Source organism: Nannobrachium achirus, assembly GCF_963921795.1.
Source record: "Nannobrachium achirus genome assembly, chromosome: 8".
Lineage (NCBI taxonomy): Eukaryota > Metazoa > Chordata > Actinopteri > Myctophiformes > Myctophidae > Nannobrachium > Nannobrachium achirus.
In genome coordinates, this window is record NC_137817.1 from 16,634,033 (window position 1) to 16,656,977 (window position 22,945).

The window sequence follows — 22,945 nt, forward strand, 5'->3', positions numbered from 1 at the left end:
TTAATACCTCTAAAATAAAACAATAAAATATAATAAGATCATTACTGGGTCAATACAGGTAGGCCTACTATAACAATGGTCAAACATTGGAATGGGCGAACATTGTGAAAATAGCTGATCTACAAACACCGCCTGTAGACTGGTTATTTATGGAACGAGCCAAACGTAATGCCTCATCTCTTACAATTGTCATGGTGGGGGTCCCTGGTTCTTTTGGGGGGCCTTAACATTTTGAGAAGGAGTCAGAGATACCACAGGGGGGCCTGCTAAATGTTTGTGATATAAAAAAAAAAAAAGGAAATCCAACTATTGGCAAAAAGATTTTAACTGAATACCTGAACAGTATAGCCTACATCAATTGAATCATAATCAATGACATTAACACATGACCAATACCAGAACAAACTGGGTATTTTATAGCCCAAATTCATGAAATCAATAATATAAACACATGATCAATACAATACAATATGTGTCTCAAGTTCAACAAGTCTATTTTAAATTGTCTCACCTACCTTTCAACTTCTTCTGGGTATAGTTAAATTGTGTCCTGTCCTGTGCGAGTGTGCCCTCTAGTCGCCTGCATTCGTTCCTGCAGGATTGACAGAAATGGATTGTTTATTTTTTAAACACAATTAAAATTGTACCGTCAATGTTCAGCTTGGTAATAAACACGGAATAACTATATAAAATGTCAAATGAAATATAAAATATATTATTATTACAGTATTATATTAGATTAGACAAAAAACTACATTTCCCTGCCAGTATGAGAGACACGAAAGGGATATCCGGTGTGAGTGCTCCCCCTAAAATGTTCGGCTACTGTTATTATTTAGTTCCTGAGAAGTCGTATATTAAAATCAAAGATGGTTCGTTATCCTTTAGCCTTTTAAACCATCGTGTGCTGCTTGCGGGCTGGTGGTAGTTAACCAGTCATTTGTTTGTTGAGATAAAAGCTGTTAGCAGGCGAGCCATCAGTTAATGTTAGCATCAAGTGTCACCGTATGTAAACAATACAATGGATGCCAGTGAAGGCTCTCCGATGATACATGGAAAAGAGCAGAGCAGAACGACCCGAATAGAGAGGAGTGGGGTGAGGTTTATGCTGTATTATTATCTCTCTCTTTGCCCTAGAATGTCTGTGATATCATTCCATTGCGCGGCGGTTAGCAGCTAATCTGCGCGGCACTAAAGTGATGCGCGTTACTTGTGTACTCACCCAATCATTTATTCCTCAGCCTGGGCGAAAGATATTGTCCTGTAGTGTCATATCCCTTTGAAAGTTCTGGCTGAAAACGTGTATTTTGTCAAATATCTCCACATTCCCAAGAGCTATCCACACGGACGACTTTCCGACGGTCCAAAACTTCCTTTGGGAAGCACAAACGAACGGGGCAAACACACTTGACAGTTGCTTGTGATTGACGTGGGGTGATTAATCACACCACCTGCGTGATTGTGTGCTGCTTGTTCTATGGCTGTGATACATGGAATATACCCTATCTATGTAATGATCACAGACATATGACATATCTCTCTCTCTCTCTCTCTCTCTCTCTCTCTCTCTCTCTCTCTCTCTCTCTCTCTCTCGTGGAAAAAAGTACTCAAAAATGTTACTCAAGTAAAAATATCAATACTGCTATGTAGAAATACTAGGTTACAAGTAAAAGTCCTGAATTCTAAAATTACTTGAGTACAAGTACAAAAGTAAAAGAGTAGTTCACCCTCCCAAATTATTTTTCTATTGATTAATCATGCCATGGAGACTTGAGTTCAATAATATTTTTTGGTTTTCGCAAGACAATAATTTGATTACAATCAATGATTGATTCCGGATGGGGGCCCAAATGCATTTGAATCAATGGGGGTACATTTACTCAAATTTCATTTTTTGTCTTAGGAATGCGACAAATACGAAAACAACATTATTGAACTCAAGTCTCCATGGCATGAGTAATCAAAATGTACTTAGTTACTTTCCACCACTGTGCTTTCTCTCTCTGGATAGATGAAATATTTGTGTGCATCTCCTGTGTGTTTCAGCCTTCTACAAGTAGCGTGCAGGGTCGAGGCTCATCCTTGTCTCCAATGGAGTCTCTCAACACTCTGCCCAATTTTGAAACCGAGATTGAGACGGATGGACAAGGAAACTACTCTCTCTTCCCTGCTCTGGACAGCATGGCAATGGCAACTCTGACAGGGACCTCAGAAACTCTTGAAAGGTGTTACATTCAAAGCAATGACTGTTTAATCAATGTTTTATAGAAAACTAGAAGTGGAGAGACACATGTAAAGTTGGAAAAGTAAATGGTTGTCTTGCCAGCTGCAACTGCTCTGAGTTTGTAGCCTGCATACTGTAGATATAGGTTGGCTGGCATGGACATCAATTAACCATTGTTAATTGCCCATTAAATGCATTAAACAAATAGCACTGTGTGTAAAGTGTTAAGGGCCCTTCAGATGAGCAGCGGTTGCCACAAGGGCTACCGCTAGGATCAGCGGCGGCCGCACAGCGGTGAGACACAAACACACTCGCTCAGTGAGTAAACGCTGCTCGGTATTTCACAAAGATGAACACATTCCATCTCTCGCCAACTGTGTGCGCATGCACGAACGAGCACGCTCGTGGGGATTTAACGGGACTGCGCTCGCTCGCCTCGACGCCTCTAAACGTCTCCGCGCGGCCATAATATCCGCCCGCCTCTCATTGAAAATGAATTACTAGGAGGCGGTGACCGCGTACCGTCTGGAACCCCCTTTACTGTTTTATAAGACAATCATTCTGATTTCTTTCATATCAGACATGATTTTGTCAAAGTATTTTTCAATTCAACAACATTATTCAACTGTTAGTAAAGTATTTTCCAAATGGCAGATCTTTTTTTATGATATTATTATTTGAAATTCCTGGAAAGGATGTATGTGTTGATCCTGTGTTGATGTATAGGTCGCCCACAGGGTTTGTGTCTACAGTGTTTTGATACAATTTCAACTATTTTTCTTTCAGCAGCGAACCACAAAGTGATATTGCAGAGAAGCCAAACCTTACCTGGCTTGATGCTGCACAGGTACCTCCATGTTTCTAGAGTTTCATTTGAGTACACTTTTTCCACTGGAAAGTGTAAAATGCTGCCTATCGGTACTCATATTTCTTTATGTTTAGCTGTCTATCAATTGAATGTGGTCTGATTCTGTGTAGAGAAGCAGATTGCAAGTATTACATAATAATAATAATATTCAATATATGAAAGAAAGTTTTCTGTGACAGAATTTAATATGGTATTAAACAGTGAATTATCAAAAGGGATATCTGTGACTATTTTCTTTTTTATATGTTTCTCTTAGATTGTCTTGGAGGAAGCTGGGCGGCCAATGCACATTAAGGAAATCAAACAAAGAATCATCGACAGGGGACTTGTTCAATCCAAGTACAGTTTTTTTTTACTTGCAAAACTGCTAGATAAAGTGTTTCAATCAGAGAAACTTAACATTTTGCAGAAGAATAAAATGGTTTGAAGGCAGATTCAAGACGACTCAACTAATGGTTGGCTCATCTTCACATGGCATGCAATCTGGCAAGCCATCGTCAGAGAAAGGGGAACGCCCACTCGGTCTGTCCCTCTTCCTTTGAGTGGCTACTAGCTACAGACTGTCTCGAGAGAATGCATGGCATGTGACCATGTTTCTCATACCAATGAGTAATTGAGATGTGCCACACGTGAGAAGAATTTGCATAAGTATTCGTTTTGATGGAGAGTTTAGGAGTCTCACAAATCAGTGGTTCTCTTCTCAACCTTTTTTGTATAGTCTGTCTCTAACATATGAGATAAACACAGATAAAGTCCTTGAATTTTTGTCCTGTGAACCATGTACTGTACATTGTATCTGATTTGTTCCAGTTTTAACATTGACATGACCTGAATCGATTGGACAACAGAAAGAGGCCTTTTTGCTTTCCAGTTGCATAGTATAAGGAATGCCTCCTCTCTTGAGACCACCCCAAAGATTACACAACGTTTACATTAATTTTAAGCATTAATGTTATATTATTAAAATCTTAGTGTTTATGGTGGCCCCCAAATGTGTGCCTTTCAACCCCCTTCAATTAAAGGGGTGAAGTTGTGTGGCTGGTGATACCGAATGTTATTGCATTGAATAATATACCTATAATGCTATCTGTTAATACAACTTACATTTTCTTGAATGTATTTTCAATGTTCACTTTTATCTATCTGTTCTCCCTGGGCAGTGCAAAGTCGAGTCTGGAAGCTGTTATGTACCGTGAGGTAAGACCAGTGATTGAGACGCTGTGTAACAGCAGCCTCTGGTGTCGAGTACGGTCTATTGCACTTCAGCATTGCATTTGTTTCTTCAGTTAATCCTTTCATGATTTCTTTAATTTTTATTTTCTTCATATTTTACTCATCCTGGTTCTTTTTCTTTAATTAACGTAGTGAAAGAGATGTTAACTTTAACATTTACCAATAAACACAGGATCTATTTTAATATAATCACTTGTGAAAGATTTGCTATTAGAAAGAGGATGAGAGCAGATTTGTCATTGCCATTAACATGTGGGCATCTCGCATCTCCAGTGGCGAAGGGAATTACGTCTTAATAATAGTGCAATCATCTCACGGTACCTATTCTGACATTACACCATAATCTCCCCTGGTAATTCAGTCTCAGTAACAGACTAATGGGACAGTTCTTTAGGCTTTGATGCACAACCCTTAAAACTGTACACATCTATACACGTAGGCTTTCAAGATTCAGCTCAGGTCTGCATTGTGCAGCTTTAGCGAGGGTTTTCCCAACTCCATACCCTGGCTTCAGTGTCCCATTATGTTTCAGACACAAAAAGGCAGCAGGAGATTCAAGAGGATTGAGAACAGAAATGGAGTCTTTGCACTGTTGGTGAGTTGTCATTTAGGATTCCAAAAGAACTGAGGCACACCGTGATGTTTTGGGCAACTCTGCTGGACGACAGTGTCTTACGAATTACTTCAGCCTTGCTGCTTTAAACACGTTTAAACATTTGAATTAAGCCAGGGAACATTTACAGAGAATGTCTACCCTTTTGCTCATGTTGTTGATTAGTTGCTGGGGGCATTGTCCATGTAAAGTTTATTGCCCAAAATGTTGCCTATGTTGCCTGGTGGTGTGTTATAGACACTGACTGAACATCTTTAAACCGGTCACAAAACTACTGTAATAATAGAATAATTCTCCACAGAGCACAGTATTTTCTGAAGATTAAACACAAGAATATGGTCAGTGATGCATTGATAGTAAGATAAGATAACTATTGGTCCCAGAAGGAAAATTCAGTTGTCGTAGCAGCAGCAACAACAATAAGCAAGAAACAAGAAATGTACAGGTAAGATTAAAAAAAAAAAGAAGAAAAAAAAATCAAATAAAGAGAAAAATGGGTATTAGTTTTGTGTGAATGTCTTTAAGTTAAAATGTCCCTTTTATTTACATTATTTGTTATGCTCAGATTTTATTTTCTTATGCATCAAGGCATTCTTTTATATTTACCATCTTACTCTGTACATTTTCTCATTCCGTCACAAAGGAGGTTTCTGTGCTACTGAATATGAATCTGCTTTCTCCAACTGCTTCCTCTGTCTGTGTTGATTTCATCGACTAAAGCCCTTTGCACACAGGCGCGTTTAACCGCTATGACCTCATGCACACCGGCTCCGAATTAGCCGTGCGACGAGTGGCTGCCGCCGTGCGTTTTTTTCTCGATCGAACCCAGTTCGATTCGTGCGTCTTGTCGCATGCGGTAAAAAACTCATCACTCCTTTTATGACTCCTTTTTGGATCCGCAGCGCCGATTCCGCACAGCCTTGCACACCAAATCCAATGCGTTTTATTCATGCCGCAAACGAAAAAAACGCAACTGTCCTGTGTGCAAAGGGCTTAAGACTATGACAAAAAAATGTTTGTCGACTGTGTTTTTTTCACTGACGAAAACTAAATAAAAACTAAGCTGTGATGACTAGGCCCCTGATACACGTAGCAATTTTTTCATCAATATCGGTATGGCTAGGTATGCCTTGAAAAAAATAAAATGGACTTTCTAAAATAAATTAATTCCTGTTGATAATGTATGGCAACATGACTGGTGTCTTGCACGTGTGAAGGCACAAAAAGATTAATCCAATGACACTGCCAATGGCCATACCCAATTGACGCCTCTGATCGTTGCTAGTTGATATTGATGAAATAATTGCTACGTGTATCAAGGGTTAAACTAAGACTAAATATATTGACAATTTCGTGAACAAAATAAAAACTAGACTAAAACGTTAGTGGAGGAGAAGTAATTTTATGTTTGGTTGCTCTCAGGTGTTGCGTGTTGAAAATAGCAGATCTACAAGCTGAGCTTGTAGATCGGCTATTTTCAGCATGCAACCAAGTGTAAAATCAGTCATTTTTAGTTGACTAAATCAACTGTAGATTTAGTCAACTAAAATCTTATGATATTTAGTCGACTAAAATTAGACTAAAACTAAAACTTTTCAGTTGACTAAATAATGACTACAACTAAATTACATTTTATTCAAAAGACTGATTAAAACGAAATCAAAATTTGCTGTCAAAAACAACACTGCTCTGTCTCTCCTTTCTTCATTTCTCCTATGTCTTCCTATCTCACTCTCATGCTGTCTCATCCTTTTCATCATCTTAACAGACGGATGAGGAACGTCAGCAGTCCCTAGCAGCATTCCCCACCCAGTCTTTCCTGGGCTCCCCTCCCCAAACTACCATATCCAGCTCTGGCTCAGCCGCCTCCATGACCGCCTTCCCCTCCCCTACCAGCTCCTCGGAGCATAAGCCCAAGGTCAAGAAAGTCCAGCGCAAAAACCAGAATGAAAAATACAGACTCAAGTATCTCAGGCTGCGCAAAGCTGCACGGGCAATGATATTTGTGAGTGGTACTTGAAAGTTATTTGATATTGCTAATAAAGCGCAATTCATTAAATAGTAGTGAACTATTTTCTTTTTAGTACTACTTACACAATGGATTTCCCCCCATTTTCCCCCCAAGCCTTTCAATTCTTCTTGCTACCTTATCATAAATGAAAAATGTCTTATCTGTAATGAATTGCCCACAGGAAAATGCAGCCCTCTGCGATGAAGTTGCTCACCTAGAGGAGAAGTTTGTTAGAGCAAAGGAAGAACGCAGGTGAGAATATTCTTACAATTATTAATAGGGAGTTTGTGTGAAGCAATTTGATTCGCCAACTTTGGTTCGAGTCATGCGGATAATTTCCACAAAGCATTTAAATGTCAGAATTAATATTTGAATCCCAAGATAATGATTAAATTGTTTGTTGTTTGTTTTGTGTTACATGCAATATGCAATCTACATGTTTAAGACGTGCATGGATATTGGATATTGTGTCACTAAATGTGCGACACAGCAGGTGTATTAAAATGTGTAAATCAAATGTGAAAAGGTGACTTACATGAGGTTTATTAGGGCTAATGATGGAATGGAATTCACATTTGCTATTCTGTTCCCAGTTTCTCCTGGAGCAAATTCAAACAAATGAACAGACATGGTGTTCTGCCAACCATAATCTGTGAAGGAAAGAAACAGAACTCACTCTCCAAAACTGCAATTCATCGTCATGTTCACAGTGAATAAATGAGGCTTCAGAGACGGCGCAGATTTATTTTTAGCAAAGTTATTGGACTTTAGTTCTCTTTTCTAGTTCACTGGTGAATTGTACATGAACATCAGTTACCGCTTACCGGTATGTTGCAGGGGTTGAAGTATTACAGCTTGAGTTATAAAATTGTTCATCTTTGGGTCGAACGCTGTGCTCATCACTTGTCACTTTTTACACATCTGTCCAATCACAGTGGAGGAGGGGCGGGAGTCATCATCGCACTTGTACATATAGGAAGTGGTGTCTGTCCCGCGGTGGGACAGACACCACTTCCTATATGTACAAGTGCGATGATACTAAGCTACTTGCCAAAATGTTTCCTCGCCAACAAACTCCTACGCACCTGTCACCTTTGCTTTTTACACGCCAACAAACACAAAAAATAGGTTTCATCCTCCCTCCCTAGCAACTCTACACTTCACCCACAGGAAGGGCCAGACGAGTTTACCTTAATGAGAAGGTTGCTTTTGTTTGCCTGACAACCAGTGTCTCAGCTGAAAAATCACTCTGCCTCAAATGCCCCATATGGGTGTTTTAGAAGTGTCTTGCATTTTTAGCTGGGGAAAAAATACTTTGGACATATGGCCTTAGTAGTGCTAGGTAAGACAGGTTGAACTTGGTACCGCAAGATCCTATTCTGCTTAAAGTAAGGCTTTATTTTCTTCCTTAAAAAAAGAAGAAAAACTAAAAAACAAAATTGAAGTTCATACTGATTTCCAGATTTTTGCTGAAGTCATTGCTGCAATACCAGTCTGTGTCAGAGGGAGAGCTGTTGCCCACTCCCAGCACCAGTTCTCACCAACCTGTGCCAGCAGCAGTGGCCTTAACCTCTGGACCCCCTGGTGGGACTTGTGTACTGTCCGTGGATCAGAGCCTGGTTTCAGGGGTGCCAGCACTTGAAGAGGGGCTTCCGAAAAAACCCAAGAAGGAAAGGAGAGAACGAGGCAAGGAGAATGGAAAGGAGGAGGGTGAGTGCTATGGTGAAGTGTTATTTTTATTATTATTTTGCATTTTGACCCACACATTATCAGAAGAAGGAGAATGGCCATATAGTGGCTAATTGAGATTTCATCATACTACTATGTTTCTTGCCTACAATAACTAATAACTCATAGCTAACAGTGTTTATGATAATTACATTTATTGTCAGCAAGTGATGTTCAATCAATTGAATAGAAATGAGAAAGTACAGAAAGTACAATATGTTTCCTTTTTATCATTTCATGTGTTGTTCTTCAGTTCCAAAGAAGATGTCCAAGAAGAGAAAGCTAGCAGATGGTACTCGTAAGCTAGTCCAGCCCATGGTGCTGGACTCGTCTGGACGTCCAGTCTTTCCTATTACACTCGGAGGACTAACAGTCTACAGCTTAGGAGAGGTCAGTTCCTCATGCAGCTCTGACATACAGCAGATTACTCTATTAATAACATTAGAATCAAGAAAGGTCCATAGCTAGTAACACTGTGGATATGTGTGTTATGCTATTGTGCTAAACATCCAGACTTTACATCAAAAGGTTTGTGAAAGGTTGACAGAGAGAACATCATTTCCTTCACGCTAGTTGTTTGAAGGTAAACTTAATTTTGTCAGATGCAGGATTTTCTAATATTTTCTTTACTTAACTGCATCATTGAACATTTTAATGTTGAATGTTTATCTCATTATGACACTTACTTCTTTTGCTTGCACCAATAAAACACTTGGATTGATCATTGTTGTCCAGATCATCACAGACAGAATGCTGTTCCATGACCAGTGTGCCATCTATCCAGTGGGCTTCTGCAGCACACGTGTCTTTGCCAGTATGAAAAACCCAGACCAGCAGTGCCTCTACACCTGCCAAATCAAGGATGGGGGGGCTGGGCCGCAGGTATACACATACTGTACACACAGTGTTTTATTTTTTTCATTGGACATTGCCAAACGATGAGATGCCAATAGTGGGTTTTTGTTTTCATTGGCCATTACCGAACGATGGGATGCCAATAGTGGGTTTTTGTTTTCATTGGCCATTACCAAACAGTGGGATGCCAAATCATACAATGAAAAAATGAAAATGTACTAGGACTCGGCACTTACGTAACCAAACATATATCTAAATCAATTCAGAAACAAAAACAGACTTAATCTTGCTTGTAGGTTAACTTTGAATAGATTTTTCAAAGTTACAAAAAGTTTGCTACCTACATGTTTAGCGTGTTGCTTTCGCCACAATTGCACGCTTCTCACAAGTTATACCTTGAGGTGATTAATCAAGGATAAATAATATATAAAATACAATACAATCACATTTATCTTGCAGGGTAGGATCTGTTTGTCTTTAATCACTTTTATACATATCTAAATTCTACAGCTTTTGTGTGTGTGAAACATTTGCATAAATGAAACATTTGCATAAATGTATGTCCACAGTTTGAGATTGTGCCAGAGGAGGACCCTCAAAATGCTATTGTTGCCTCATCTGCTTTGACATGCCACTCTGATCTACTGAAGGCCATTGCATCTGCCAGGTACTGCCTTCACCTCATAGATGAGCCCACTGTCTGTAAATAGTCCACATTGTAGAAAGTCTAAATGAGAAATTGATTACATTATTCAGTATGAGATTGCATATTCCTCTCAGCTGTTTTCGGTTTCAGTTTGCAGCTGATACAAGTCGAAACTAAACTTCAGGACTTTCTGAAACTGTATTGATTGGTCTCCATAGAGACATTAAGGGTACTACTTGAGGATGCATTACATAAGGACTGCACCTGTTTTGCGTAGCCCTTATTTATCAGCATTTGTGATGTTTTTTTTTTTATGATGTTCGTCCTTGAAAAAGAGAGCTTGCTCTCAACGGTCTTAGAAACGGAGGAAAAAACTAAACCCGTGCTTAGTGCAAAATGTTACCAGAGCCTGATAAATATAATTAGTCCATTTTCTGAAGTGTTTTTGAAATCGAGTCCAACCTTTTCCTAGGCTGCCGCTGATTGATCCAGCCTCAAGTAATTAATAGCTTTAGAAAGTGTGTGAAGCCCACTCATCTGGCACCTTTAGGCAAATAAAGCGAGTTGTTGCATTAATTGGAAAGACACTTAACTCCTCCAGGTCTCCTTGTTATTGACTTGTTATTGACTACAATTTATCTGTGCAAGCATTTTGTGCCCAAGACAAAACTTGACAAATTAAATTACAGTTAGGGCTGTCACGATTATGACATTTTACATTACGATTAATTGTCACTCAAATTATTGCGATTAATGATTTAATTGTGTTTTTGTCGTTGACAATTACATTTCTGTTTGGCTTTTAGGCTTTGAAGTTGCACATGGTAGATATGACACATAACCTAAATATACAAAGAAATTACTGACATATTTGACAATACTACTTCATACTTAAAAAAGAACATTGATAGTGGAAATAGCCGATCTACAAGCTCACAACGCGTCGCAGGCTATTTCCACTATTTATGACGTGGAAACAATTGTGACGATTATGACAAATAATCACGATTATGTCAAATAATCACGATTAGACGATTATGTAATAATTGTGACAGCCCTAATACTGATTTACTACTGATTTTAGAAGGCATTACGCCTTCAAGATTCTATACATTTTGTAGAATCTGCCTCAGGTCTTAATGGGTTAATGCATTTTAAGCAAACAATAGTAAGAATCCAAGGTGAAAATGAAAGTACACGGATGGATATGGACACGGAGAATAAATATTCTTGTCTCCTAGAGCGGTCATATACATCTTATCTCACATCTTACTTCTGTTTTCTGTTACTTCCAGGTCCAAGCCTGTGAGCCCCATCGTGCCTTCAGGAGCAGACTTCTTTGGGTTCTCTCACCCCACCATCCAAAACCTCATCCAGAGCTGTCCCGGAGCACGTAAATGCAGCAAGTAAGTTGCATTCTTCTCAGTGTAGTACATCAATTACTGTATAATATAGTACAGTACATTTTTACATACTCCTCCTGCAGTGTTCCAGTCAAATCTGATTTCCAACATTACTGAAAATCATAACTTTTGTGTTTTTCATATGGGTGCCTTGAGACCTTATGATGTCCTCCCCACTAGGCAAAAATAAAAAAAAATAGTAATTTTCACTGAATTATTTGTTATTATACCCTTAGTTTTTCCAGTCTTATTTTATACACACACACGCACAATCTTGACCACTGACATGTGCACTGTGCACATGGGGTGATCACTGCCTGCCTCCTGTAAATTGTTTTATTTTTATTTTAGTTTATTTTCTTTTTATTTCGTTCATATTTTTGATCCTGACATGATACGGACATGATACTAACATTGTAAAGACAAGCACCATATAAATTGTATGTATAATTATTCTGATGATACTGACATACTGACCATGATACTGACCATGAGGCACCTGATTGTACATTTTTCTTCCTATCGCCAAAATAAAATGCCTGGGTTTCCGAGGCTAATTGTACATAAACAAACACAGACAGACAGACAGACGAAAGTGCATATTGATGTTCTGCATACGTACAAATTATGGTCCCCATTTTGTATTGATGATAATTGTCAGTGTCTGTTCTTAATATATCACCGGGGAGCTTGTATGTATTTATTTTATTGTTTTTTGAGTTGTGTGTTTATGTTGTTGTAAATTTATCTGGTGATTGTTAATTTCTCATTTTTATTCATGATACTAATAATGTCCATTCTTTCATAATTGATGCTGGATTCTATGGAAAATCTCTATCTCTAGCGCTCTATCGCGCTCTCTCTCTCTCTCTCTCTCTCTCTCTCTCTCTCACCGGGGAGAACCCTGTTGAGAACTGGTTGAAGAAAATTATGATTTATTTGTTTTATGTTATTTTAAAAGCAGTTAAAACAGGCTGGTTAGATCTTACCAGGAACACTGAAGCAAGGGGGGGTGCAGCAAACACTACAGGAGCGTTAATTCATCCTAATTCATTCTTTGTGCCATGGCCATAGCTACCAGTGGATTCGTTTCGAGGTCTGTCGCCCTGGTGATGGACAAGTCCCTCACAGTCTATCAGAAGATGATGCCTCGGTTAACTTTGAGGCCTACCAGAGACACCAGGACTTTGACAATGAAAGTGTGAAGACGGATCGCAGCATTACAGGTTGGTCTATTAGATTTGTTTATTATTGTGGATCATATACTTTTAACCTTTGCCTACATCGCCTGTTTTGGGGAATATATCAATGACACTAAATTTCGTCTAGGATTTTGGATATTGTAAAGTGTCTTTTCCTGATTTTAAAGGTCTTCTGAGCGGTAACATCCGCTCGGCCGTTCCGCCGGTCTCACGCTCACTGCGCTGACCGCTCGGTGGGGCTGTACTGTACATAACTGTACAAAATTACAATTTTTAGTTATTTTTTATTTTACTTTACTTGAGTATTTACAATTTACAATACTTTTACTTCGACTTCACTAAATCTCGGATCCAAATATTGTACTTTTACTCCACTACAATTATTTAAAAACGTAGGTTTTAATGTTACTTTTTAACATTACGCCGGATAGACGCCCTGGGCCAACGGCCTGGAGGGACGAACGGCGTGGCATTCTTCTGAACTTACCTGGCTTTCCTATTATTTGCTCCTTCCCATTTAGTGAATATATAGGCAGCATTACTCATTATTTATCAAACAATCTCATTGTGTAAATATTTCATGAAAGCACAAATAGTTATTCCCATGTATCGCTAGAAGTATTTGGTCTAAGATATTGTTATATTTAACTTTGTCCATTTCAGCCGTATATACTGAGATCATAACTTTGGCCACGTTCAGCTGTAAACCAGAGGCTCTACTTTCTCCAGGACAAAAGTCCCAGTCTCCTGGCTCCTCGCATCAATACCCTCTGACATCTCCCAACAAGCCCTCTTCCTCATACTTCAGCTCCTGAGATTATGCTCCACAGAAACCTGACATCATCTTTATGTTCTACGAATCCAAGTACGCCTCTTGTCTCAAACGACTGGATGAAATGAAGGACAACCTTCTGCTGGACATGTATCTGGCTCCTCATGTCAGAACACTGTACACAGAGATCAGGAAGGCCAGACAAGGCCTCTTGTCAAGTTTTCTGTTTTTTCACAGGACTTCATTCTATTAGATCCTAATGTGTGATGTTTAATGTTTTTGTAAAATCGGGTTGTTTCAACGAAAACAACAAAAGAGCCTTTTCAATCTACACGTATATAAATATTCAATTGATTTGTTTGCTTATACCAAGCTCACAGGTGCAATGTCATTGCACCTGTCTACAAGCTTAAAAAGCATCTCGCTGTGATGCATTGTGAGCTTGTAGATCTGCAGATTTTTAGTGCTCGAGACGAAGTATAAATCACCCTTAACGCCAATGTGGCTGAAGAGCTAGCCTTTGCTTTACTTACAGGTAATTGTTTTAAACCCTCAATTCTATACTGGAACTTTTGTTGTTGTCCAACCTCTGAACTTGATTAGTTTTCTCACCCTTAAGGATAGAAATACAGGCAAACTACATAATCTTTTTGACCTTCATGTCATCTGCTAAAAGTTTGAACTCTGTTGCATGGATTGGCTCAGACGTCACCCGTATCTATGTGTACACAAACCATTAATCTGCCATCCACCCAAATTAATTATTTCTCCAATATACAGATGGCACCCACCCTGCACGGACATCATTTATTAATAATTTCTTACAACCTATACCTACTGAACTGTGACAATACCACATTGAAAGGAAACAGCTTTCCCCAATGCAGCCATGAAGTTCTCCCCACTTTGCAAACATACTCAAATCTCACACGTCATTTGTCTTTTGCATGTCTGGGGATGAAAGTGGGGCAGATGTTAATTTCACCCACAACCTGGAAGTATTTCTTTAGCTCTAAAGAGCTTGGGATCTATCAATTCATGACGGATATGTTCCACTTCAAACTAATTCACTATGAACCTGTGAGTTTTAACACCTGACCTTGGACGTGTAGAACACTAATATCAGATCCTGACTGATCCTGTTGGTAGGAATGAAGAATTAATCAATCAATGAAGTTGTGCATCGTGCGCATTATACACTGTGCATTAATGAGACTCTTCTGTTGTAACATATGGACATGACAGCAGACAAGCAAAAAGCTGGTGGACTTTACATAATTGGAATGAGTCACCCAAATTAATATTTTTAATTAAGTATTATGCACCCACCCACAACCAATCTATTAATCAGAATGCAATTTCTTTTAATCTGAATCCCCCCCCCGCTGGTCTGGAGATAACTGATCTGTGCATCTCTAGTGGGTTCTGTATCCAAATTATGCATATTTTAACACCTAACATTGATTAGGTGGATATCTGTGCACTTAAAAGCGTGTTAAAATAAAAGCACTCTTTATTTGTTTTCATTTGTCATTACAAGGAAATGCAACTGGCTTCAAATAGAACTATAAAGAAACCATGTGTATCACATTTATATTGTCTGTGTTGTATACAAGTACAGTACTTCTACATACACAGTAGATCATCAGTCTTTCTATGGCCTTGTTCTTCTATTTAGTACAGTATATTAAGTTCATTCTTCGATTATTGAGGAATACCATTTACATACTTGTGGATATGGCACATTCTGAGTAGAACTTCACAAGTTTTTCTTATAGGTCGAATCATAATGACATGTTGATCTATATTCTAATTCTATTGTGAGTGAAGAAATACTACTGCACAATAAATACCATTGCATTGTACCTCAAATGTCTTTCAAGTTTACTGTGTGGCATTCTTGTAGCCTCCGCTGTTAAAAGTTCAGTGAAAACCACTTCCAGATCAGAATTCTGACTCCTCGGCTGGCCAGCGATCGATTCTAAATGGGGGTGCGGGCAAGACCCCACTGTCGCTGTAGATCGGACAGGCCTTGAAATCGCAGGGCCAGTCTTTCCATGCATACTGTAGACCAGCAACATTCTCAGCAGGTTGACATATGCTAGTGGACACCTGCACGACGGTTGGGTTCCAGTGCACAATGGGAGCTGGCAGCCAGACGGATTGGGGTCCACACGGAGCCCTCACCACTGAGCAACAGACCTGTCGAAGAAGGGAAGTCATTTGTTAGAACAGGGGTCTTCAACGTTTTCAGACCAAAGACCCCTTAGTTGAGAGCGAGATGAAGCAGGGACCCCCACAACCCTTTCATAGATTCCATATAGTTTCATCGTTTGACAGCACAATCGTCAGTGTGTTGGATTCATGTCAATTTGTGTTTTCAGATATTTAACCACTTGAACCGTCAATACTTAGTCTGCTCTTTTTCCCCTCTACACCAAGCCTCTTTGCCGAAAATAGCTGATCTACAAGCTCACAACACCAGCTTGTAGATCTGCAACTTTTGGCTACAGTTCTCAGAATATGGACGCTAGGGTTCAAGTGGTTAATATAAAAAAGGAGAAAAAAACGTTTCTATCACAATGATTTGGAGGCCCTCCTGTAGTAACTAAGGGCCCCCTAGGGGTCCCAGACCCCCTGTTGAAGACCCTTGTGTTAGAAGAATTCACATTTACAAGTGTAGGATTCACTTTAATTTGGCTTGTAGGTAAACATGTAAATTGTGATAAATACGTTTATGTTCAAACTTCAAACTAAATTAACTTTTAAAGAAAAAATATATACTGTAGCCTAACGTACATCCTCCGTTGGTGCTGAGCAAAAAAAAAAAAAAAAAAAGAACTATGTAGCACAAAGTGAGGGCTCAGAACTCACTTTTAGATGCTCAAAAATATTTGTATTTGCGAAAAGTAATAAATACGACTGAATCTTCTTGATAAACACCCCCTCGGTCAAAAAGTATTTATTACTTGCTGTTTTGTCGCAAATAAAAATATTTTGGAGCATCTAAAAGTGAGTTGCAATCCCCCACTTTGTTCTACAAACTACAGTAACTACCTAGAGTGACTCTTCCACTACCAGGCTTACCTGAAAGATGTCTTTGGAAGGGGTGACAGAGATATTCTGGTTGAAGGTTATGTTAAGATAAGCCTCGCTGGCCAAGATTTGCTCAGGGAAAGGCCCTTGGAATGCCACATCCGTTTCCCCATAAGCCACTGCCCTTGCCCCCAACATCAGTCTGTAAGCCACATCCTGCTTGTCTCTGGGATGGATACTGGAATAGAAATGCATAGCATACAATATGTTCTTTTCTTCATGCAGGAAATGTATTTGCAGGGGTTTGGCCAGTGCCCTCAATCCAATATCCAGGTCCCTTACCACACACCCAATTAATATGTGAGCTTAATTTTTATCGAATTCCAAATGTAAGACTTTACATTATGGACTAGACTAATTGGACTGTTAGTATGTGATTATCATGTAAAAGTAGAATTGCGTAAGGATATCAGGCCCTGTCACATCAGGCCCCTCTCACAGGCTCTGTCATGTTACCATCCCTGTCACAGGGATGTCAGAGGGGTGACAGGCCCTGTCGCAGCCCTGTGACATTATACTACTGACCATAGTCCGTATCATGTCAGCATCATGGTCAGTATGATACACATGATAGTTTTACTGTCTGAACATGATACTGACCATGAAGAAAATATACACTTGAATATATTAAAGTACAGTACCTTCCCTCAGCGCCCCCCCTTAAAAAAATATTGCTTCCAGCGTGCCCCAAACTTCTCTGTATGCCATTGAAATAAATAAATAATTACCAGTTAATGATAAGATGGAAGAGGCAAGTAATAGGTAAATAAGTACAAAATAGACATTTTATTGTACACTGCAAGAGCCTGTGGAATGGTTTATGATTGCACTGGAGATTCTACTTTTTGTTGACTTTTCACTGCCTTCATGTATTTGTCTTGAGAACATTTTGGCTCCAGCTAAACGCTTATAAACCCTCTTACGTTCCAAATGGAGATTTTTCATCTGGTAAGTCCATAGCCACAGCCATAAATGTCTTCTTCATCCTTGGATTGGGAGCAAAGCCGTAGTCTGCAGTCTGGTGCCAGCGGATGTTGGGAAAGCCTTGATCCGTGGAGCCTTTTACGCAGGTGGAGAGCTGTGAACAAAGAAATACTGGAACTAAGGAACTCTAGGCTGTGTAGTGGTGGTTAATATTGTGGAAGAACCGTTTCCATGGCAGACAGAGGTAATAAAGCCTGACCGATGCCAGATTTGTGGGTCCGTTGCAGATTTGCAAACCGATGTATTGACCCATATTTTGTCAAAAGGTGCAATCAATTTGAAATGTGAAAAAGTAAATATAGGCCTACAGATAAAGTGAACTGTATTTTATTTAACCACTTAAGACCTATTCAACACATTGCAATGCAAATAAATGTAAGCTTGTAGTGATTTTTTAAAGACTTGACAGACATGTCCAAAATGTTACGTTAGCTTATATTGATGTCGAAAAAATGTGGAGATATCTGCTGCATAATTGCCTATTGATGTCGTCCAAAAAGTCAAATAATGGCCTCAATGTCGGTCTGGCCCTATTAGATAAAAGCTACAGTAATTTGGTGGTGAATCTCTCTTTTTGAAATAAAACCAACCAACCTGGACAAATCCAAAGGGTAAGTCTGCTGCTGTCTGTCCCGCTGAGCCTTCGTGGAAAGCCTTCCTCCAGTCATCAATCATGGCTGGAAAGGAACAGTTGTACTTCTGCTGATTATATTTTGTGTTGTCCTCACCTGCAGTAAGGAGAAAGACCACATTAACCTTTCTGTGAGGGCATCATAGCAGGCAGGGCTAGGCTCAGAACAAACAAATGTGGTTCAAACATATTGGCTGGTCTGTTTTGGTAGCTTTCTATTAAGGCTGAACATTATTAGGGTTGTTGAATACCTCTAACGATCTGAACCTCTTGGTCAGATATGGCCCGGTGTTTACATACACGTCCTCAGACATTGTAGTTCATTGTCAAACTGCATGTGTACAAACAACTTGTTGTAAAACTCACAACTCACTCACTCAAAAGTCGCAAAAGAGGAAGATGAAGATGAATGCTTTGAAAGAATAGTTAAGTATTAGTTCTCCATCAGTTGTGTAAAACTTCCCAGTAGGTAAATGCAAAGCAGCCGTCCTTCAAATTAGACAATGTTAGCGGTTGCATGAGCGTATCCTAAAGGCTCTCTGGTCAGTGACTGTATTGTCACACTTGACAGCTACCTCTTTTTCTTCTTCCTTTTTTGTCTCAGCCAGGCCAGATGGCAGGATATACTGTATATATCTATTGTTCTTTCATTTAAATTACAGTAAACCATCTTTATGTCGCACTGTCATGTGTTGACTTCTGCATTCATCCTACAGTGATTTAAGGCCTGCCCTGGGCCCAAATAGATGTTAAATAACATGACCCCCGAAGTGTTTCATAGTTAAATACCCTTTTAACTCTGAAAGTGTAATGTTCAACCATCTGTGTAGTACAACAAGCCTGCAGAAGAAGTTGGACTTGTACAAACTGTTGGCAGGTGGAAATGTGCTGCGCCAAGTGGACCAAGCGGTAATTGGCCTACAGTACCTTGGTACCAGATGACACCCTTGAGAGTCATGTTGAGCAGTGGATGGACCATTGCATTCCATAGAACAGAGTTGTTCCTTTTAGGACTGAGGCCATTCAATGGAAGACAAAAAAGGGAGGGAAAAAAGTGTTTAATGAAAATAAACCTTTCAAAGTCACCATAGAAAAGCTATTCACAGGACAATGGACACAAACAGGAGTCTCATTATAAGCTAAGTTATTAGCTATCTATAATGGGAAACATTGTCCAACCTTAGCTCCATTTATGTATTGCATATGAAGTGGATACAATAAACAAGCTATACAGGTCCACCTTCTCTGCATCACTGCAGGAACCTGACCTACTTGCAGTCAACACCACTGATATGGTTTAATAGTTAATGGAGCCCAATCTATAGGTACAACGATGGGAGGTGCAGGCAGCTGCCCTCACCATGTCAAAAGACCATTGGATGTTGTGAAGCTACAACAAAGTACTGTGGATTTGCATTAGTTGGTATTTTTCATTTGCATTTTTTAGTGTAAGTAGATAATGTTGAAGATAGCAGTATTCATTCAAGAAATTACTACTCAAGAAACATTATTATTAAAGTATGGCAACAAAGGTAATAAAGAAAGTCAACCAACGAAGAGAGGATCTCCTTGTTGGTCTGTAGGAATACACTGATAGCTGGACTACTCATCCAACGTAATGTTGACTATGCATGCACCTCATGGTACTCTAGCAGATCAAAGACACAACATATCCAGGACCACAATGGAAACAAGCCCTCAGGGATTTTTGCATTTTAGCATTATTGTACAACTGTATTATTTGTTGTTAATAAACTGTTAATAAAGTATTCAATTCATGTACAGAATACAGTTAATATAGAACAGTACACTGCACACAGCTACCGCTACACCGTTTGGCTGAAGTGTAGCATTGTTATCTCCTTACCTGTCTTCAGCCTCCAACAGTCCACACTGGTGCAGAGCCCTAGAAGATGACCATGCCTCCACAGGTGTGCCTCCCCAGCAGGATTCCACTAAGCCTACTGGGTACTTCAGGATGTCATACATGTAGCGGCCATACAACCAGCACACTGCAGAGAAGTGGAACACATCTCCTGGAAACATCTCTGCTCATCAATAAACATGTAGGGTGGGTGGACGGACAGACAGACAGACAGACAGACAGACAGACAGACCTAGAGAGACAAGACACTATATAATTTGGAACCAAACCTAAAAAAAAAAAAAAAAAGCAAAGGAAAGGAAACTATCCATTGTGTTCTTACTTGCTGTTGGCACAGACCAAGGTAGTTCCACCCGAGCCAAGTCAGTCAGTTCAGTTGTACTTAGCTCCAAGGCTGCCATAAAGATCCGAACATGCGGGTACTTGACTGCCAGCAACAACTCCTCAGATGCATTGAAAATCTATTGGGATTAAAGGAACAAATGTCATTGTGAAGCATGAATGCCAGAAGAGGAAAGTTATTCGTAGAAGAGTTATTTTTCATTTCAATGTAACTTTCTCTTGATATTAACTAAGTTCAAAGTCAAACAAGCAACATAAAGGAACATATCATTCTCTATACAGTCTGATTCTTGATTCAATTTTTTCCACTGTAGCCCTTAATCACTGATACAGTACCTAAAGACCTTTAAAGACCACATATGTGCAACATTGTTTTCTGACTCAATGGTAAACAAACCAACAAAGTTTAATGTGTATAGAGGGTACAGTATATACCTATTCCTAAAGTTACAAAAGGACTTTTTAATACCTCTACATGCTCACAACGCCTCGCGTTGCGAGGCGTGAACATATAGATCTGCTATTTTCACAATAGAACCGTATTATACAAAATGTAATGCCTCAACTCTTAGTGCTCATCAGGTCAGGGTGTGGGGGTCCCCAGTTAAAATATGATTATTTTGGGGGTCGCGGCCTGAAAAGGTTGAGAACCACTGGGTTAGGAGGTGATATTTTTTGTCAACAACTGGATAGGTGTTAACCAAACTAGTCCTACCTGTGATGTTTCAAAAGCCATGTTGCTTTGACCTCCGCACAGCCAGACATCTCCAAACAAAACATCTGTCAGTGTGACTGTGATGTCCGTAAGAGCTGCTGTCACATTGTAGGGACCGCCAGCTTCAACAGGGCTGAGGGTGAGTCGCCATATGCCTACAAGTGTTGTTGTGAACGCAATTAACCTTAGACCCACTCATCAGCAAAGCAGTAATCATTTCCAACAGTATATGGTTATTGAAAAATAATGCACAGGCAAATTACACTGCAACATAGGGGGCAGTGGGTGGGGGATTGTCTCTGCACAGAGGGATGCGGAGGGTCTTATCTGGCTTAGCCACTTCAATAAAATATTAGTGTCTATTCTTGTTTGAGGCAATACACTATTCAGATTATTCTGATTTAAAGCAGTCCTATGTAACTTTCAAGTGCTGGGGCGCCCGCTGGCCTACTGGTCCAGGCGCATACCACTTAGGCATTGCCACAAAGGCATGGATGCCTGGCGGCGTCGCCAGTTCGATTCCCGATCCGGACGAGCTTTGCCGCGTGTCACTCCCCATCTCTCCCCCCATTTCCTGTCAGTCTACTGTCTTATCAATAAAGGCATAAAAGCCCAAAAAACGAATATAAATATATATATATATAAAATAAAAATAAAAACTTTCAAGTGCTGACATATCCCTATTGTATACGGTTATATTGTATTAACATACAGTACGGTACTCAAAAAGACTGGACAAAATTACATTTCATTCATTAATAATAAAAAAAAAAGGCATATTAGTGAGGCTTTTCAGATACTGTGCTGTCTTTTCTATGCTACTTTCCTCCAGCAGGTTGTTCTGGATTAGACAGAATCTAGACTTTTTATAACATAAAATAAAAACGTCAGTTGAACGGAGCGAGTCTGTCTGGATTCCAGCCTGGTTCTGGATACCAAAATAAAAAGGTTAAGGTGATGGGAAATCAAAGCACAACAATAATTACTTTTTTGTTTTGATATGGTCCTGACTCCTGACAAAACTGCAAAAAAAAAAACACTGCATCTCACTATCAAACACTATCCTCTCGACCTGTCAAAAAGCTGGTTTGCAACTAGACTGCTTGGTTTGATTTCGCAGGCCTGAAATGTAACATTTTGCCGACATCAGCTTCTTGAATGGCAACAGATGATGGTGCTCACCTTTTGTCACCATGACTGGTGGAGGTTTCTGAGTCATGGGTCCTGACAGAGAGATGGTGACTTGGGCGCCATCAGGTCCATAGCCCCACAGCACAGCTCTCTCCGGAGACCTTTGTAGCACCATGTGGTCTCCATAATAGGATGCAAAGCGCAGGATCCCACCTACACAACACAAGGCAATACTTTCTTTATTTTCACATTTCAAGACGATGCCACCTGCCATTAAGTCTTGAAAATATTCTGTCGTGTAAAGTAACTAAGTACAAGTAAGTACATTAGTACTGTAGCCTACTTAAATACAATTTTGAGGTATTTGTACTTTACTTTCCAATTACAAATATTTTACTTCTACTCCACTACAACTACATCTCAGATCACATTTTGATGCCCAATACTCAACTTTACTCAAGTACATTTTGAATTCCAGACTTTTACTTGTTAAACAGAGTGTATTTATTTCTGCATTGCAGTATTGGTACTTTTAATTAAGTAAGAAATGTGTGTCTTTTTCCACCACTGAAAATATTTAATTCTCTAAAATACAAAAAATATCTA

General features: G+C 39.5%; 2 protein-coding genes across 5 annotated transcripts; one reads left to right on the plus strand and one right to left on the minus strand.

The window, feature by feature from the left end:
- Positions 1 to 882: 882 nt before the first annotated feature.
- tbrg1 (transforming growth factor beta regulator 1) lies at positions 883 to 15,459 on the plus strand. Of its 4 annotated transcripts, none has more exons than XM_080731297.1 (15): positions 883 to 1,096; positions 2,047 to 2,225; positions 3,011 to 3,071; positions 3,349 to 3,431; positions 4,253 to 4,289; positions 4,858 to 4,920; positions 6,707 to 6,943; positions 7,131 to 7,201; positions 8,412 to 8,659; positions 8,931 to 9,067; positions 9,413 to 9,559; positions 10,102 to 10,199; positions 11,474 to 11,584; positions 12,656 to 12,807; positions 13,447 to 15,459. In XM_080731297.1, exons 1-15 carry the CDS (start codon positions 1,022 to 1,024, stop codon positions 13,596 to 13,598), a joined length of 1,851 nt encoding a protein of 616 aa, XP_080587423.1. In that variant the 5' UTR covers positions 883 to 1,021; the 3' UTR covers positions 13,599 to 15,459. The 4 variants fall into 4 exon arrangements, with proteins under 4 accessions (XP_080587423.1, XP_080587425.1, XP_080587424.1 ...); XM_080731299.1 differs by having other exon boundaries at positions 13,513 to 15,459; XM_080731298.1 differs by having other exon boundaries at positions 3,014 to 3,071.
- Positions 15,460 to 15,481: 22 nt separating this feature from the next.
- siae (sialic acid acetylesterase) lies at positions 15,482 to 22,524 on the minus strand. Its single transcript, XM_080732133.1, has 9 exons — positions 22,391 to 22,524; positions 21,209 to 21,363; positions 20,474 to 20,612; positions 20,134 to 20,302; positions 19,194 to 19,279; positions 18,230 to 18,363; positions 17,575 to 17,729; positions 16,643 to 16,829; positions 15,482 to 15,757 (listed from the first exon to the last, which is right to left on the minus strand). The coding sequence occupies exons 1-9, from the start codon at positions 22,512 to 22,514 to the stop codon at positions 15,500 to 15,502; spliced, it is 1,407 nt and encodes a 468-aa protein (XP_080588259.1). The 5' UTR covers positions 22,515 to 22,524; the 3' UTR covers positions 15,482 to 15,499.
- Between the last annotated feature and the right edge of the window lie 421 nt (positions 22,525 to 22,945).